Below are 13,351 nucleotides of genomic sequence, written 5' to 3' on the forward strand. Positions count from 1 at the left end.
GTCGACAGGAGATGGCTTTTCCAGCTTGGGTACCCATACCAAGTTACCTGTACCAAGTCAGTAGGCATCAGTTCCTTTTTTTTTTTTTTTTTTTTATTTTTTTTTGTGTGTGTGTGTGTGTGTGTGGCCAGCTCAGCCCACCAGGGGGGCGGGGCTGGCTGGCATGTGGTGCTGGGGGATTGAACCGCGTTCCCTGTGCTTTGCTAAACTTGTTCTAAATAGGTGCTTTAGACCACTGAGCCATTTCACCAGCCCATCAGTTCCTTTTTAACAAGTCCACTTAAGCACTTATGCTCAGAATCCCCCACCCCCCCACCCCAACAGGGGATTGAACTCAGGCCCTTGCACTTGCCAGGGAAGCACTTACTCTACTGAGCCATCTCCCCAGCCCTCTGCTCAGAATTGGAAAGCACTTTCCCTTTTCCCATTCATTAATGCAGTTTTAAAACGGGGTAGCAAATCATTGGGAAGCATACTGCTGGGTCCCAGCCCTGTCTTCTCAGTTTTGTTTTGTTTTTTTGTTTGTTTGTTTGTTTGTTTAATTTTGCAGTACCGGAATTGAACTCAGGACCTCGCGCTTGCCAGGCAATCTTCTCAGTTCTTTACCCTTTTTCATGCTCATTAAGAAATAGCTCCCGGCCAATGTGCAAGAGAGACACTTTAAATCTTCACTTTGGCAAGTCCACATCACTAGCATCTCTACTCTTAATGCTTCAGGCTATTAGGTAAATAAAATAAGAGTTGCTGTGTATGCCGGGGAGATGGCTCAGTGGAATAAGTGCTTCCCTGGCAAGCGCAAGGGCCTGAGTTCAATCCCCGGTTCCGGGGGGGAAAAAAAAACAAAAAACATAATTTGGGGCTGGAGAGATGGCTCAGTGGTCTAAAGCACCTACTTGGAACAAGCTTGACAAAGCACAGGGACCGCGGTTCAATCCCCCAGCACCACATGCCAGCCAGCCCCGCCCCCAGGTGGGCTGAGCTGGCCACACACACACACACACACACACACACACACACACACTAAAGGAATAAATAAATAATTTTTAAAAAAAAAAAAAAAAAAAGAGTTGCTGTGTAGTTTCTGTCCTCTGATTGGACCCAGGCTTATACAGAGTTTGGACAAAAATTTGCTCTTTCACTTCTACCATGGATTCTGTCCTCTTGCATAGAACATACATTTTTCCAATGTTCTCAGGCATGCCACAAGACAGGTGATTCTGTCCTTGGGTGTGAGCAGAATAGAGGTAATATCACAATTACTATGACTGGAGTAGGAAAAGTCAAAGCTCTCTAGGTGTTTATGTTGACCTTTGGCCTCCAACTTGTCTTAATCTATAATAAAAATGATGCTTTAGTTAAAAAAAAAGAAAAAGAAAGGAAATAGCTCCCTGGGGCATGCTGGCATCACCCCTGGGGTGAGCTGAGACTGGGAAAGGTCGCACAGGCCTATGAGCCCAGTACTTGAGAGGCTGAAAACAGGAGGATCACTACAAGTCCAAGCTGCATAGTGAGACCCTGTACAAAATACATTTGTTTTTGTTTTTGGTGCCAAGGACCGAACCCAGGGCTTCCAGCTTGCTAGGCAAGCATTCTACCGCTGAGCCAAATCCCCAGCCCCAAAATACATTTTAAAAAACAAACGAAACAAAAAGAAACTGTGCTGATTAAACCCCCGCCCCCCATAACTGCTCAGCTGATCCCAGCCCGGTGACCCTGTTGCTCTTGTCCCTGCAGGCATAGAGTGCCAAGCCAACCAGGCATCCGCAACGTCAGAAGAATGCACCGTGGCCTGGGGAGTCTGTAATGTAAGTTTACCAGTATGAAATAGCTAGGGAGGAAGTGACCAGCCTGCCTTTCCCCCAAATACACTACAAGCACCACAAAGATTTCTCAGCATCTTACTGTCCCTGGAGTTGGGAGACAGCACGTGGGTATTGTGGAGGGGCCCAGGCTGTGCTGTTGGCTGGGCCCAGTTATGGGACCTGGGCTTTGCTCTGAGGTTGGCTCTGGGGGCAACCTGGTTGCCAGCATAGCCCCCCTCTTCTGAGCAGACACCCCCAGGGGGCAAGTGTCTGTGGGCTGAGTCAGGTAGGTAGAGGGCTTGCATCTGCTCGTTCTAAGTGTGGCTGGTGTAGTGAGTGGGGTGTGTTAAGTAAGCTCTTGCCAGAAATGCTTTATGCAACATCATTGGACTGAGTGTTCAGTCCTGCAGGATGTGACAGCTGTGAAGGATAATAAACATCAAAAATGTTATTTCTAGCATGTGTTAAAAATTCATCCTCACAGGCCCAGTCATCCAGACCCAGGCGCTAAAATTGTCCTGTTTGGGACTCCTGTGCCAAGAGGACAGAGGACCCACAGCTCCCAGCACAACAGAGGGCCTGGCTGAGCACATTAACCCAGGGCATTTAACCACTCTACCCTTCCCTCATGCAAGCCTGTAATCCCAGCTACTCTGGAGATTGAAGCAGGAGGATCGCTAGTTTGAAGCCAGCTTGGGCAGCCTAACAAGACTCCGGCTGGGTATGGTGGCCTGTCTGTAATCCCAGCATTCTCGGAGGCTGAAACAGGAGGATCCTTGCAAGTTCAAGACCAGTCTAGGCTACAAAATGAGTTCAAGGCCAGGCTTAACTGCATAGGAGCCTCTGTCTCAAAAAGACAAAACAAAACCACAAGACTGTCTCAAAATAGAAAGGGGAGGGGACATAGCTTGGTGCTAGAGCACTATACTCAAATTCGCTAGGTCCTGGGTTAGATCCCTGGTGTCCCCCACCCCCCACCAGGTGGCTTAAGCGGGGATGACTAAAATTGCTCCTGTGGGTGGTCAGCAGAATGTGGTATCATCAAAGTAAATACAGATTTAGGCCGAGGTCCCACCCCCCAGAATTGAGGGTCGCTTCCCTGCCAGTGCCTGGAGTACACCATCCTCATTTATCGGGGCCCATGTGGGTCACGGGATGCCTTATGTGACGAGCCCTGCTTCCGAGCTTCCACACCAGCTCCCAAGTGAGGCAAGTTGCCTCGGTTTCCTGCCTGTGCAGCACAGATAGTAGTATCAGGCCTGCCTGCTTGCTGGGTTGCCGTGGGTCTGGGTGCGGCCCCCAATGTCAGCATCTCTATAGACCAGTGACTCTGTAAATGGACCCCTGTGAGCCTTGTGTGCCTGATGTGTCCCCCTCTTGTGACTTGAAGTGTGAACATGAGAGCACTGGGCCTAGAGAGGCTCAGCAGCACCGTGTCTTGTGTGTCAGGAGCTGGAGCAGAGTGCCTGGCAGGGAGGCAAAAGGTGGAGATGGGTGTCGTGAAAGGGCCTGTCCCCAAAACCTGGGGGCTGACAAAAATAACTTCCTTTGCTGCCTATAGGAAATGGGTTTTTTTCCCCCTGATGAGTTGTGAGAGTCAGCAGACATGTGGCCTTCCAGTTGTCACTCTAAAGAGTCCAGAGTTGACTTGATGGGAGTCCATAGCATATCAACTGTAGATACTGTTTTTGTTTTGTTTTGTCAATTTTTTGGTAGTAGGCCTGAACCCACACCTGCCCTCTGAGCCACAGCCCAAACTACTTTATTTATTTATTTATTTATTTATATATTTATTTTTTAAAGATTATTTATTTATTTATTTTGTGTGTGTGTGTGTGTGTGTGTGGCCAGCTCAGCCCACCAGGGGGCGGGGCTGGCTGGCATGTGGTGCTGGGGGATTGAACCGTGGTCTCTGTGTTTTGCTTAGCTCAGCTTGTTCTAAGTAGGTGCCTTAGACCACTGAGCCATCTCACCAGCCCCCAAACCACTTTATAAATTTAAAGTTTTAAGGTCTAAGTTGCCCACGCCATGCTTACACTTGTCTGTTCTCCTGCCTCAGCCTCCCAGATGGCTGGCATTACAGGTTAGAAGCCACCTCGCCCAGCTAGATTTTACTCTGAATTACAGAATTAACTTTTTTTGTTGCTAAAAGTCAGTTTGCAAGATAATAACCCAGGGGCCAGGGAGATGGCTCAGTGGAATAAGCACTTCCCTGGCAATTGCAAGGGTCTGAATTCAATCCCTGGTTCTGCCAAAAAAAAAAAAATAAATAATAATAATAATAATAATAATAATAATAACCCATAATGTCTGAGTCCTGAAGTTGCATGCCTGTTTTGGGAGAAACACTAACTTGATGTCAGGGCTATTGTTGGACCAAGCCTGTGTGAGCATTCCTTGTTCTGTGGATGGCTGTTTCCACCTGAGCCTGACTGCAGCCCCTCAGTCATTGTGAGGGGAATCCTTGCTGCTTTTCTTAATACTCTGCTCACCAGAGCAGCCAGCAGTGGGACAAGTGTTGATTTTGAGGCTGCAACTATGCCCATCTGCAGCCACCCAGACCTGTACCTGGCTTTTCCTGTCCTCAGATTCGAGCCACCTCTTTACCCTGTCCTTGCCCCCTTGGTTGGGCATTTTGCTTTCTGCCTTTCCTTATTGATCAGAAAAATCACCTATTGATACCTTTTAGCTGTTTCTGTGCAGTTTATTGCCCAAAATCCTTTCACCCCAATTTTTCTTTCTTTAGGACAGAGCACCCATCAAAGGCCTGTTGGTGCTGGGCGCTCGAGACATCTGGGTGCAGGCAGTGATGGTAGTGCACTGCCCTGGAAAGGGCTGAGTGGAGGCTCTGTTTCTGGGGGCCTAATTTCTCACAGTGACAGGGAGATACGTGAAGTCCCATGTGGTCAGGGCCTTCTCCTCCACACTTGATCTTAGCCAAAAGGCCAAGAAGCGATGGGGCCTCCTCCTCCAAAGGAGTGGGTGCAGCTCCTTTCAGGCCAAGTACGGCGAAAGCCATGCATGTTTGTGTCAACACAAAGGAGCTCACTGCTGGGGTTCACACTGCTCAAGTGACATTTTCAACCCATGTGTCTGTTAGAGATGTCCTGTGCCTACCAAAGACAGCACCATGTTATGCAGTGAGCCTCTGTTTGTCAGTCCCCAGGAAGTGTGGGCAGCAAGGTGTGCAGGCCAAAGTGAGATTGTGTTTAATCATAGGTCTTTTTCTTTCAGCATGCCTTCCATTTTCATTGTATCTCTCGCTGGCTGAAAACACGGCAAGTGTGTCCGTTGGACAACAGAGAATGGGAATTCCAAAAGTAGGTGTCCCCACTCTGGGGTGGGCTTGGGCATGAGGTTATTGGAACAGTGACCCATTTATGGAATATGCAGAGAGAATTAGCTAGCATTAAAAGTTTACAGCCTGTGTTTTCCCAGCCTTCTAGCATCTGTGAAAACAACATACGGAAATCTGCAAACTCAAATGTTTCCAGAGTGACTTTCCCCAAGGAGGCTCCCTGGGCCACGGATGTCATAGACATGTGCCATTGCATCACATGCTCCTTTCCGCTGAGAAAGTGCATGTGGCCATCTTTGTGAGACTCTTACCATGTGAAGCATGCGGGGCCATGCATACCTAGTACACACCTTTCCAAGGGTCCGCTACAAAACCAGCCACTCTCGCTAGACCTTGGCCATGAAGTGCAGCAACAGCTTCTGGTAGCTTTTCTGCCAGTCTTCTATTAACACAAGTGGGAGCACGCTGTACCTTGGTTCCCCTGGTTTTTCTCGTGAGGTACTATTTCACCTCCCACATAATAAACTCCTCTTTCCAGAGGTCAGTTTCTCTCTTAGATGCACCATAGCTCCTTGGGTTTTTGAGGCAGGGTCTCACTATGTAGTACAGGGTGGGTTGGAACCCACATGGATCCTCCTAGAGCTGGGATTAGAGCTGTGCACTGCCACCCTGGCTTTTGATCAGTCTCTGCTGATGGACTTAGGGCGTGTCACCAGGAAAGAGTATGTCAAGCTAGGGGTGGCTGAGCTAAGTCAGGGCTGCTTCCGTCTCATGCTTGGTGCATGCTGTGCTCACGTCCATCTTTTCAGAGTCCTGCTTAAGGTCATGCCTATGTTCAAGCAGGTTTTATTTAGCTCAGCTGAGAATCTATCTTGAGTGTGGTGGCTCAGCCCTGTGATCCCTACACTTGGAAGGCTAAGGCCAGAGGATCACAGTGAGTTCAAGTCTAGCCTGAACTACAGAGCAAGACCCTGTCACATAGGAGCCTGGCATGGAATTAATGACATAACTTGCTTGTCTTGCAGGTATGGACACTAGAAGAATTCTGCCAGCATAACTGTCACTCACTAAGTGACCTGCCTCCTGTTGTCATAGGTTAGATAGGCCTCTGTCCTGCCCCTCGTCTTTCCAGTTTGTTCTCCCCTGGCCATGGTTGTACCCATGTCAAATAAAGTTCCATTGGGTTCTAAAGTGGACGCTGTCTCTTGTGTTTGCAACAGAAGCTGACAGACAAGGGGTCTCCTTACAAGGAAGAAAGCACACATTGTGAAACAAGCCATCCATGAGGTGGGGGCCCGGTTTAAAGTGAACCATTCCAGGCTGGAGCCAGAGCACTTGTCCCAGGGTGTGTGCCAGGAAGGGAGCATGTACCCGGCAGGGGGTGTGGATCCAGGGACCAGGCAGCTTCCAGTAGGACAGCAGAAAGCGCCAAGTGAGGGGCTGCAGACCTGGTTTGGCCCCACTACTCCACCTCTCAGCAGCTCCTGGGCACTAGCTCTGCCTGGACCCCCCTGCTGCCCAGGCCCCTGAGGGCCACAGAGCAGGAGGTGGCCTGGGCAACATAGCAACTTTTTTTTTTTTTTTTTTGTGGAACCGGGGATTGAACTCAGGCTCTTGCACTTGGCCAGGGCAGTGCTGATTCTACTGAGCCATCCCCCTGGCCCAACATAGCAACATTCTAGTGAGAAATAAACCCAGTAGTTTTGGAGCTGAGGCTGTAGCTATGATAAAGTCCTAGCATGGGCAGAGCCCTAGGTTTATTTAATCCCTAGAGCCACCAAAAAAAGCCCCCAAGACTGATGGCATTTTGGGTTGAATTACTGAGCTTGGTTCCTTCACTACCACCTGAATTTCCAGTTGTGATACTAATGATACAGCTACAGGTTTTCTTGCAGGGAGAGCTTTTTTGGCTTGTGGTGTTTTTGAGGCAGGATTTCACAACATAGTTAAGTGTAGTCTGCCCAAAGCTTCACCAGTGCTGCTGGGATTACAGATGTGCGCCACCATGCCCAGCTTGCATAGACCCTTACTGAGAAGCAGCACGGTTTCGCCCCATGCTCCTCGGAGCCTGAGGTTCCAGTGGTTCCCACTTCCCTCTGAGGTCCATACATTTCCCCTCTAGCCGGCCTGTGAGACTTGAGTCAGTCAGACCAAGCCTGGAACAGTGCCATCTGGAGAATCCACTGCCTTCTGCTAAGTCAGCCGTAAAAGAGATTTGCAAAATGAATGCTACTTTTTAAAAATCCGGCCATATGTGAGCTACCTGTTTATTTGAAACCATTTCTTTCTTTTTTGCAGAATCGGGGATTGAACTCAGGCCCTTGCGCTTGCCAGGCAAGTTCTTATTCCACTGAGCCATCTCCCCGGCCCCCTGAAAGCATTTTTTAAAATTTCTCAGTTTAAACCAGGTGTAGGGGGCCGGGGAGATGGCTCAGTGGAATAAGCATTTGCCTGGCAAGCACAAGAGCCTGAGTTCAATCCCCGGTTCCACCAAAAAAAACAGGTGTAGTGGTTCATGCTTGTAATCCCAGCACTTGCCAAGAGAATTGCAGAGAGTTTGAGGCCTACTGGTCTACAAAGTGAGTTCAAGGCCAACCTGAACTGCACAGTGAAACCCTATAAAAAAATAAAAATAGGGGCTGGGGAGATAGCTCAGTAGAATAAGCACTTGCCTGGCAAGCGCAAGGCCCCAAGTACAATCCCCAGTTCCACCAAAAAATAAATAAAAATAATTTTTCCGTTTGATTTGCATATGGTATCTGTAGATACATCCCACATGGAAACTCTGGAGTTCTCAATTTTAGTATTACACAAAGCCAGGTGCACTGGTTTGTGCCCATATCCCAGCACTCTGGTGAGGCAGAAGATATGCAAAGGGTTTGAGGCCACCCCAGAATATACAGCAAGACCTTGTTTCAAAAAAGAGAAACAGGCTTTGCAGACGCCTCTGTCCTTCCTCTTAGTCGTTTGTTGCCAACCATGGTCGATGCCACCATGTTCTTCGATATCACTGCCGACGGCGAGCCCTTGGGCCGCGTCTCTTTCGAGCTGTTTGCAGACAAAGTTCCAAAGACGGCAGAAAACTTTCGTGCTCTGAGCACTGGAGAGAAAGGATTTGGTTATAAGGGTTCCTGCTTTCACAGAATTATTCCAGGATTTATGTGCCAGGGTGGTGACTTCACGTGCCACAATGGCACTGGTGGCAAGTCCATCTACGGGGAGAAATTCGATGATGAGAACTTCATCCTGAAGCACACAGGCCCGGGCATCTTGTCCATGGCAAGTGCTGGGCCAAACACAAACGGGTCCCAGTTTTTCATCTGCACTGCCAAGACTGAGTGGCTGGATGGCAAGCACGTGGTCTTCGGGAAGGTGAAAGAGGGCACGAACACGGTGGAGGCCATAGAGCGCTTCGGGTCCAGGAACGGCAAGACCAGCAAGATGATCACCATCACCGACTGTGGACAGCTCTAACGCGTGTGACTTGTGTGTGTTGCCACCGCCAGACCAGACCATTCCTCTAGCTCAGGAGAGCACCCTACGCCCTCCCTGCTCAAGACGCCCCATCATCTCTGCTCTTCTTGCAGTTCTTTGGGTTCCATGTTTTCCTTGCTCCCCTCCAAATGTACCTGGATTGCAGAGTTAAGTTTATGGTTATGAATAAAGCTAAATAATGGTTAAAAAAAAAAAAGAGAGAGAGAGAGAAACAGGGTGGGAAGACAGCTAAGTGGTCTAGAACGAGTTTGATCCCTGATGCCACCTACTGTGCTGGCCCTGCACCAAGCCAGCCACTAAAACCAGGCCTGGTGGCATACCTGTAATCCCAGCGCTGAGGAGGCTGAGGCGGGAGGATCACTGCAAGTCAGAGCTGGGTAGTGAGACCCTGTACCAAATGAGTAAAAGGGGCTTTGCCTAGTAGCTCAGTTGTTTAAAGCACTGCTTGGGTAAATGCAGGCAGGCGCCCAGGACCACAGAACAACGATTCCCAGCTCCAGAAGCTGTACCAGACCTGCCCAAAAAGTCCTCCTCAAATTGTGGGGCCGGGGAGATAGCTCAGTAGGATAAGCACTTGCCTGGCAAATGCAGGGTCCTGAGTTCAATCCCTGGTACTGCCAGAAAAAAAAAGTAAAAGATTGAAAAAAATTTATAAAAAACAGCATGTAGCTCTGAATTCCATTCCCAGTATCATAAATAGATACTTGGGGTGCTGAAGCTGGAAATTACAAGACTTAGCTTACTAATGAGAAACAGGAAAGTGTACCCAAGCTAAAAGCCAGCCTGGGGCTGGGGAGATAGCTCAGTAGAATAAGCGCCTGCCTGGCCAGCACAGGGTCCTGAGTTCAATCCCAGTACCGCAAAAACCAGCCTGCCCGCTCTGCAGTGCCTGTTCAGGTAAGCATCCTATGCAGGTGGCTGGTATTTGAGGGCACCACCCTCACCACAAATCCTTGGTCAGGCCCTGGCCTGTGTTCCCACAGCAGGAATAATAGTCCTCATCAGGTAAGGACTGCAGAGAGTGGGGCATTCATGTTATCCAGGATTCTTTGGTGCAGGGTGCGGAAATCCAGTTTCTGCAGCACAAAAGGGAAAGTTCTTGCAGGGCCCCAGTTCTCCATGGAGCTGAGGCAGGCAGATTGATCATAAGGTTGACCCCGGTCTGGGCAGCTTACAGAGATGGTGCTGTCTCCAAAAAGGGCCAGAGATGAGGCTTTGTGGAAAGGCCCTGCGTTTATTCCCTGGCAAATCAGTCATTCCACTAAAGCAAGCCCAGCTTTCTCTGCACAACTGCCTGCCCAGGATGGTGACCCCAGCAGAGGGCTTATCCTCACTAGTGCCCTTCTCATCTCCCCATTTGTTCCTGGGCCAGACCTTTGCTTTCAACCAAAGTCCACTGCCAGGCCCCTCCTCCCTACACCTGTCCCATCTCCTGCCAACGCACCTGATCCACTGCTGTCCAGAGTCCCCAGAGTTGCTTGCCACTCCCCTGCCCTCTACCTCCTGCACGCGCCCTTACTCCACAGGTTCCTAAGCTTGGGCTCCTCTACAGAACAAGGTCAAGAACAAAGCTGGCCCCCCTGGGCCAGGCGAGGTGGCATGACTGTAATTCCAGCCCTTGGGAGGCCAAGGAGGGAGAATGTCTGTGAGTTCAAGGCCAGCCTGGGATACATGGCCTCCACACACAAAAGTGGTAACCTAGAAACCACTGAGACTGTGAGTAGCGTGAAATTGGACTGCTGCTGCAAGGAACAGAACAAGGCTGAGAATCAAGGACTGGAGAGGAAAGGGCCAGCAAGGCTGCAAGACTGGATTAGGGTGGTGGGGGTTTGTCCAAATAGGTCATTTTTTAAAGAGGGCTTTTTCTGTATGCTTGATTTTTTTTCTTTTTTTATTTTAGGGAAGGGTCTACAGGGTGTTCAGGGTCTCAGTACTAGATCAGACTCGTAGTGATCCACCTGTTTACAGCCTCCCAAGAGCTGGGATTACAGGGGCGCACCACTACCCCAGTCTCAACTGCCATTTCAGTGCACCCCAGGGGCAGGGCCTGCATGAGCAGGCCTTGATTTTGTTTTTGAGACAACATCTCCCTAAGAAGTCAGGCTGACCTTACAGTCTCCCAGGCTGTCCTTGAACTCACAGTTACCCTCATGCCTAAGCCTAGCATGGTGGTGGGAACCCAACACTGGAGCCAAGGAGGCCCTGGTCACCCCAGCTCTCTGCAGAGGGGACGCATTGGCCACTAGACTGACTGTGACAGCCACCAGTGAGGAAGACCTCCATCTGCTATGCTTAGGTGAGACCTCTAAACCTCTGTGTCCCCAAATGAGCTGGCAAAAGCCTGCCCCTAGCTGCCCATTCTCATTAAACAAAATGGAAACTTGTTACTGAGGCCACCTGTCCCCTCTGTTCTCAGCTCAAGTGCCACTCCCTCCCAGGTACATAGAACTCCACCCACCATGGAGGCAGTCTTGCCTGCCTTGTGGCTTTGGTCTGAGACTCCCCTCATCTCCAGTGCTAGCTTCTTTAAATCTCAGAACTTGCCTTAACTGTTGCCTTCCCAAGGAGGACATCCCCGCCACCCTGTTAGAAATATCACCCATTGACTCTAATGTCAACTGGTGTGACAAGCACTGTCTACATGGTTTCAGTAATTTATATAATTACAAATTTACACTCCTCACTGGCTTGGTTGCTTGTGCTTTAATTCTAGCACTTGGGAGGCTGAGGCAGGAGGATCTCTGCAAATGTGAGGTCAGCCTGGGCTACCTAGTGAGTTCAAGGCCAGCATAAGCTCCCTAGTGAGCTGCTCTGGCAGATCCACCTGCTGTTTGTCCCAAAGGGCCACTACCATGGGCAGGGGGTCTGAAAGTGGGAGGGTTCAGGGAGTAAGGTGTGACCCAAACTCTGTGGCCTCCATAGAAGGGGACAGACCCTGTGCCTGGCAGGGAGGAGTCTAAGGTAAGGCTGGAGGGCCCCAAAGCCCTGGACCAGGCCAGCACCACTCACTACCCTAGCACCACAGCAGGCGTGGGCCTAGCATGCCTGTGGGGAGCAACCTCATGTTGCCATGATGACGGAGCCCGGGCAGATCCCAGGAAGTGTCCCATAAGCCACACTGACCAGGCAAGAACACTGCTCATTGGAACCCACCCTGAACAACTTAGCAAATTAGCAGTACCTTGTCCCCAAATTTAAAAATGAAGAGAAGAAAAGTAAGCCCCACGGACAGGGGACTCCCGGTGCCTGCAGAGGAAACGAGGCACACAGGCCATGGCAGCCTCACCAAGGGACCGCTCAGCGCTTACCGCCTCCCAGGCGGAGGTGGCAGATGGGGAAAGTGAAGCTGTGGCCCAACATCAACCCCTGTGAGTGTAGGGTGGGAGCCAGCACACCCTGCGAAGGTCACTAAAGTTGGAACTTGTATTTACAGGAAGAATCCGAGGGGATGGATTGAACAGGGAGAGCGGAGCTGGGCTCAGAGGCTGAGGCAGGGGGACTAGCACAAGTCCGAGCCCAGCCTGGGCTACACCCTGCCTCAAAAAAACAAAACAGAGCACAGGCAGTGGGCAGGGGCTCTGTGTGGTGATCTGTGGACAAGTAGGGAGACTCGAGGGGCTTGAGGGACATTCAGGAATAGACCTAGCGGACACTGAAACCTGGCTGAGCCCCAGCCTGCCCAGAAACACTGGGATCGCCTGGCTGCTGGGTCCCCAGCGGCGTCGTGCGGGACTGGCAGGGTGTGGTGGGAAGCCCTGTGCCCATAGGCCCACTCCATGTCATTCACCCCGACTCACCAGACATGTAGCTCCCTCCTGCTGCTGGGCGCAGGCCACGCACGGGGCCCAGGGAGTCTCACCTAGTGTCACAACTGAGGGGTGCCAGGGCAAAGGGACTGAGCACCAAGAGGCCAGGAAAGCTCCCTTGGGATCCCCAACTCAGATTAAGTAGAAGGGAGCACTCACTGGGTCAGGCGTGGAGTCTGCGCTGCTTCTCACCTTCATTTGGTGACCAGGCTGGCCTTTTATTTTTTATTTACTTTAATGTATTTGGTACAGGGTCTCACCACACAACTCCGGCTCATAATGATCCTCCTGTTTTCAAAATCCCCAGTGCTGGGATTACAGGCGTGCACCACCATGCCCAGTTTTGGTGGCAGGCATTGCATGCAGTACCGGGGATTGAACCCAGGTCCTTGCGCTTGCGAGGCAGATGATTAGACTGCCAAACTATCTCCCCGGCCCCCGACTCAAAATTTAAAATATTAAAAATATATCAGGGGGCCGGGGAGATAGCTCAGTAGAATAAGTGCTTGCTTGGCAAACACAAGGGCCTGAGTTCAATCCCCAGTTCCTCAAAAAAAAAAAAAAAAAAAAAAATCAAGGGCCAGGGGTGATGTAGCTCAGTGTTTCAAAGTCTGGAGTTCAACTCCCAGTACAAAAACAAAACAGCGCGCGCGCGCACACACACACACACACACACACACACACGCAGAGGGCCTGAGGACCCATCTGTTGCAGCCAACCCCAGGCAGGTTGGCTTTAGCTCTTTTATTGGCTTCTCCAAGCCGATCTCTGCCCTCACCTCTGCAGCCAAGTCCAACCAGGGCTGGCGCCTAAAGTCGACTCTGTGGGGCCGGGAGATGGCTCAGTAAAACAAGCGCTTGCCTGGCAAGTGCAAGGGCCTGAGTTCAATCCCTGGTTCCACAAAGTAGACTGTGTGAACAGAAAAGCGGGATGGCTGTCCCCTGAGATTG

The 13,351-nt window shown here is 50.5% G+C and overlaps 1 protein-coding gene and 1 pseudogene across 1 annotated transcript in view; both read left to right on the forward strand.

Moving 5' to 3' along the window:
• The window catches only part of Rbx1 (ring-box 1), a 15,583-nt gene extending 9,289 nt beyond the window's left edge, over window positions 1–6,294 (forward strand). The window contains exons 3-5 of the mRNA XM_023719067.1: window positions 1,735–1,805; window positions 5,037–5,122; window positions 6,126–6,294. Coding sequence (XP_023574835.1) covers window positions 1,735–1,805; window positions 5,037–5,122; window positions 6,126–6,138 — 170 coding nt within the window. The 3' untranslated portion in view covers window positions 6,139–6,294. The remainder of the gene's footprint in view (window positions 1–1,734; window positions 1,806–5,036; window positions 5,123–6,125) is intronic.
• A 1,785-nt stretch (window positions 6,295–8,079) lies between these two features.
• Window positions 8,080–8,771, forward strand: LOC111817616 (annotated as a pseudogene).
• Window positions 8,772–13,351: the final 4,580 nt, after the last annotated feature.

Source organism: Octodon degus, unplaced genomic scaffold (genome assembly GCF_000260255.1).
Source record: "Octodon degus isolate 3935 unplaced genomic scaffold, OctDeg1.0 scaffold00064, whole genome shotgun sequence".
Lineage (NCBI taxonomy): Eukaryota > Metazoa > Chordata > Mammalia > Rodentia > Octodontidae > Octodon > Octodon degus.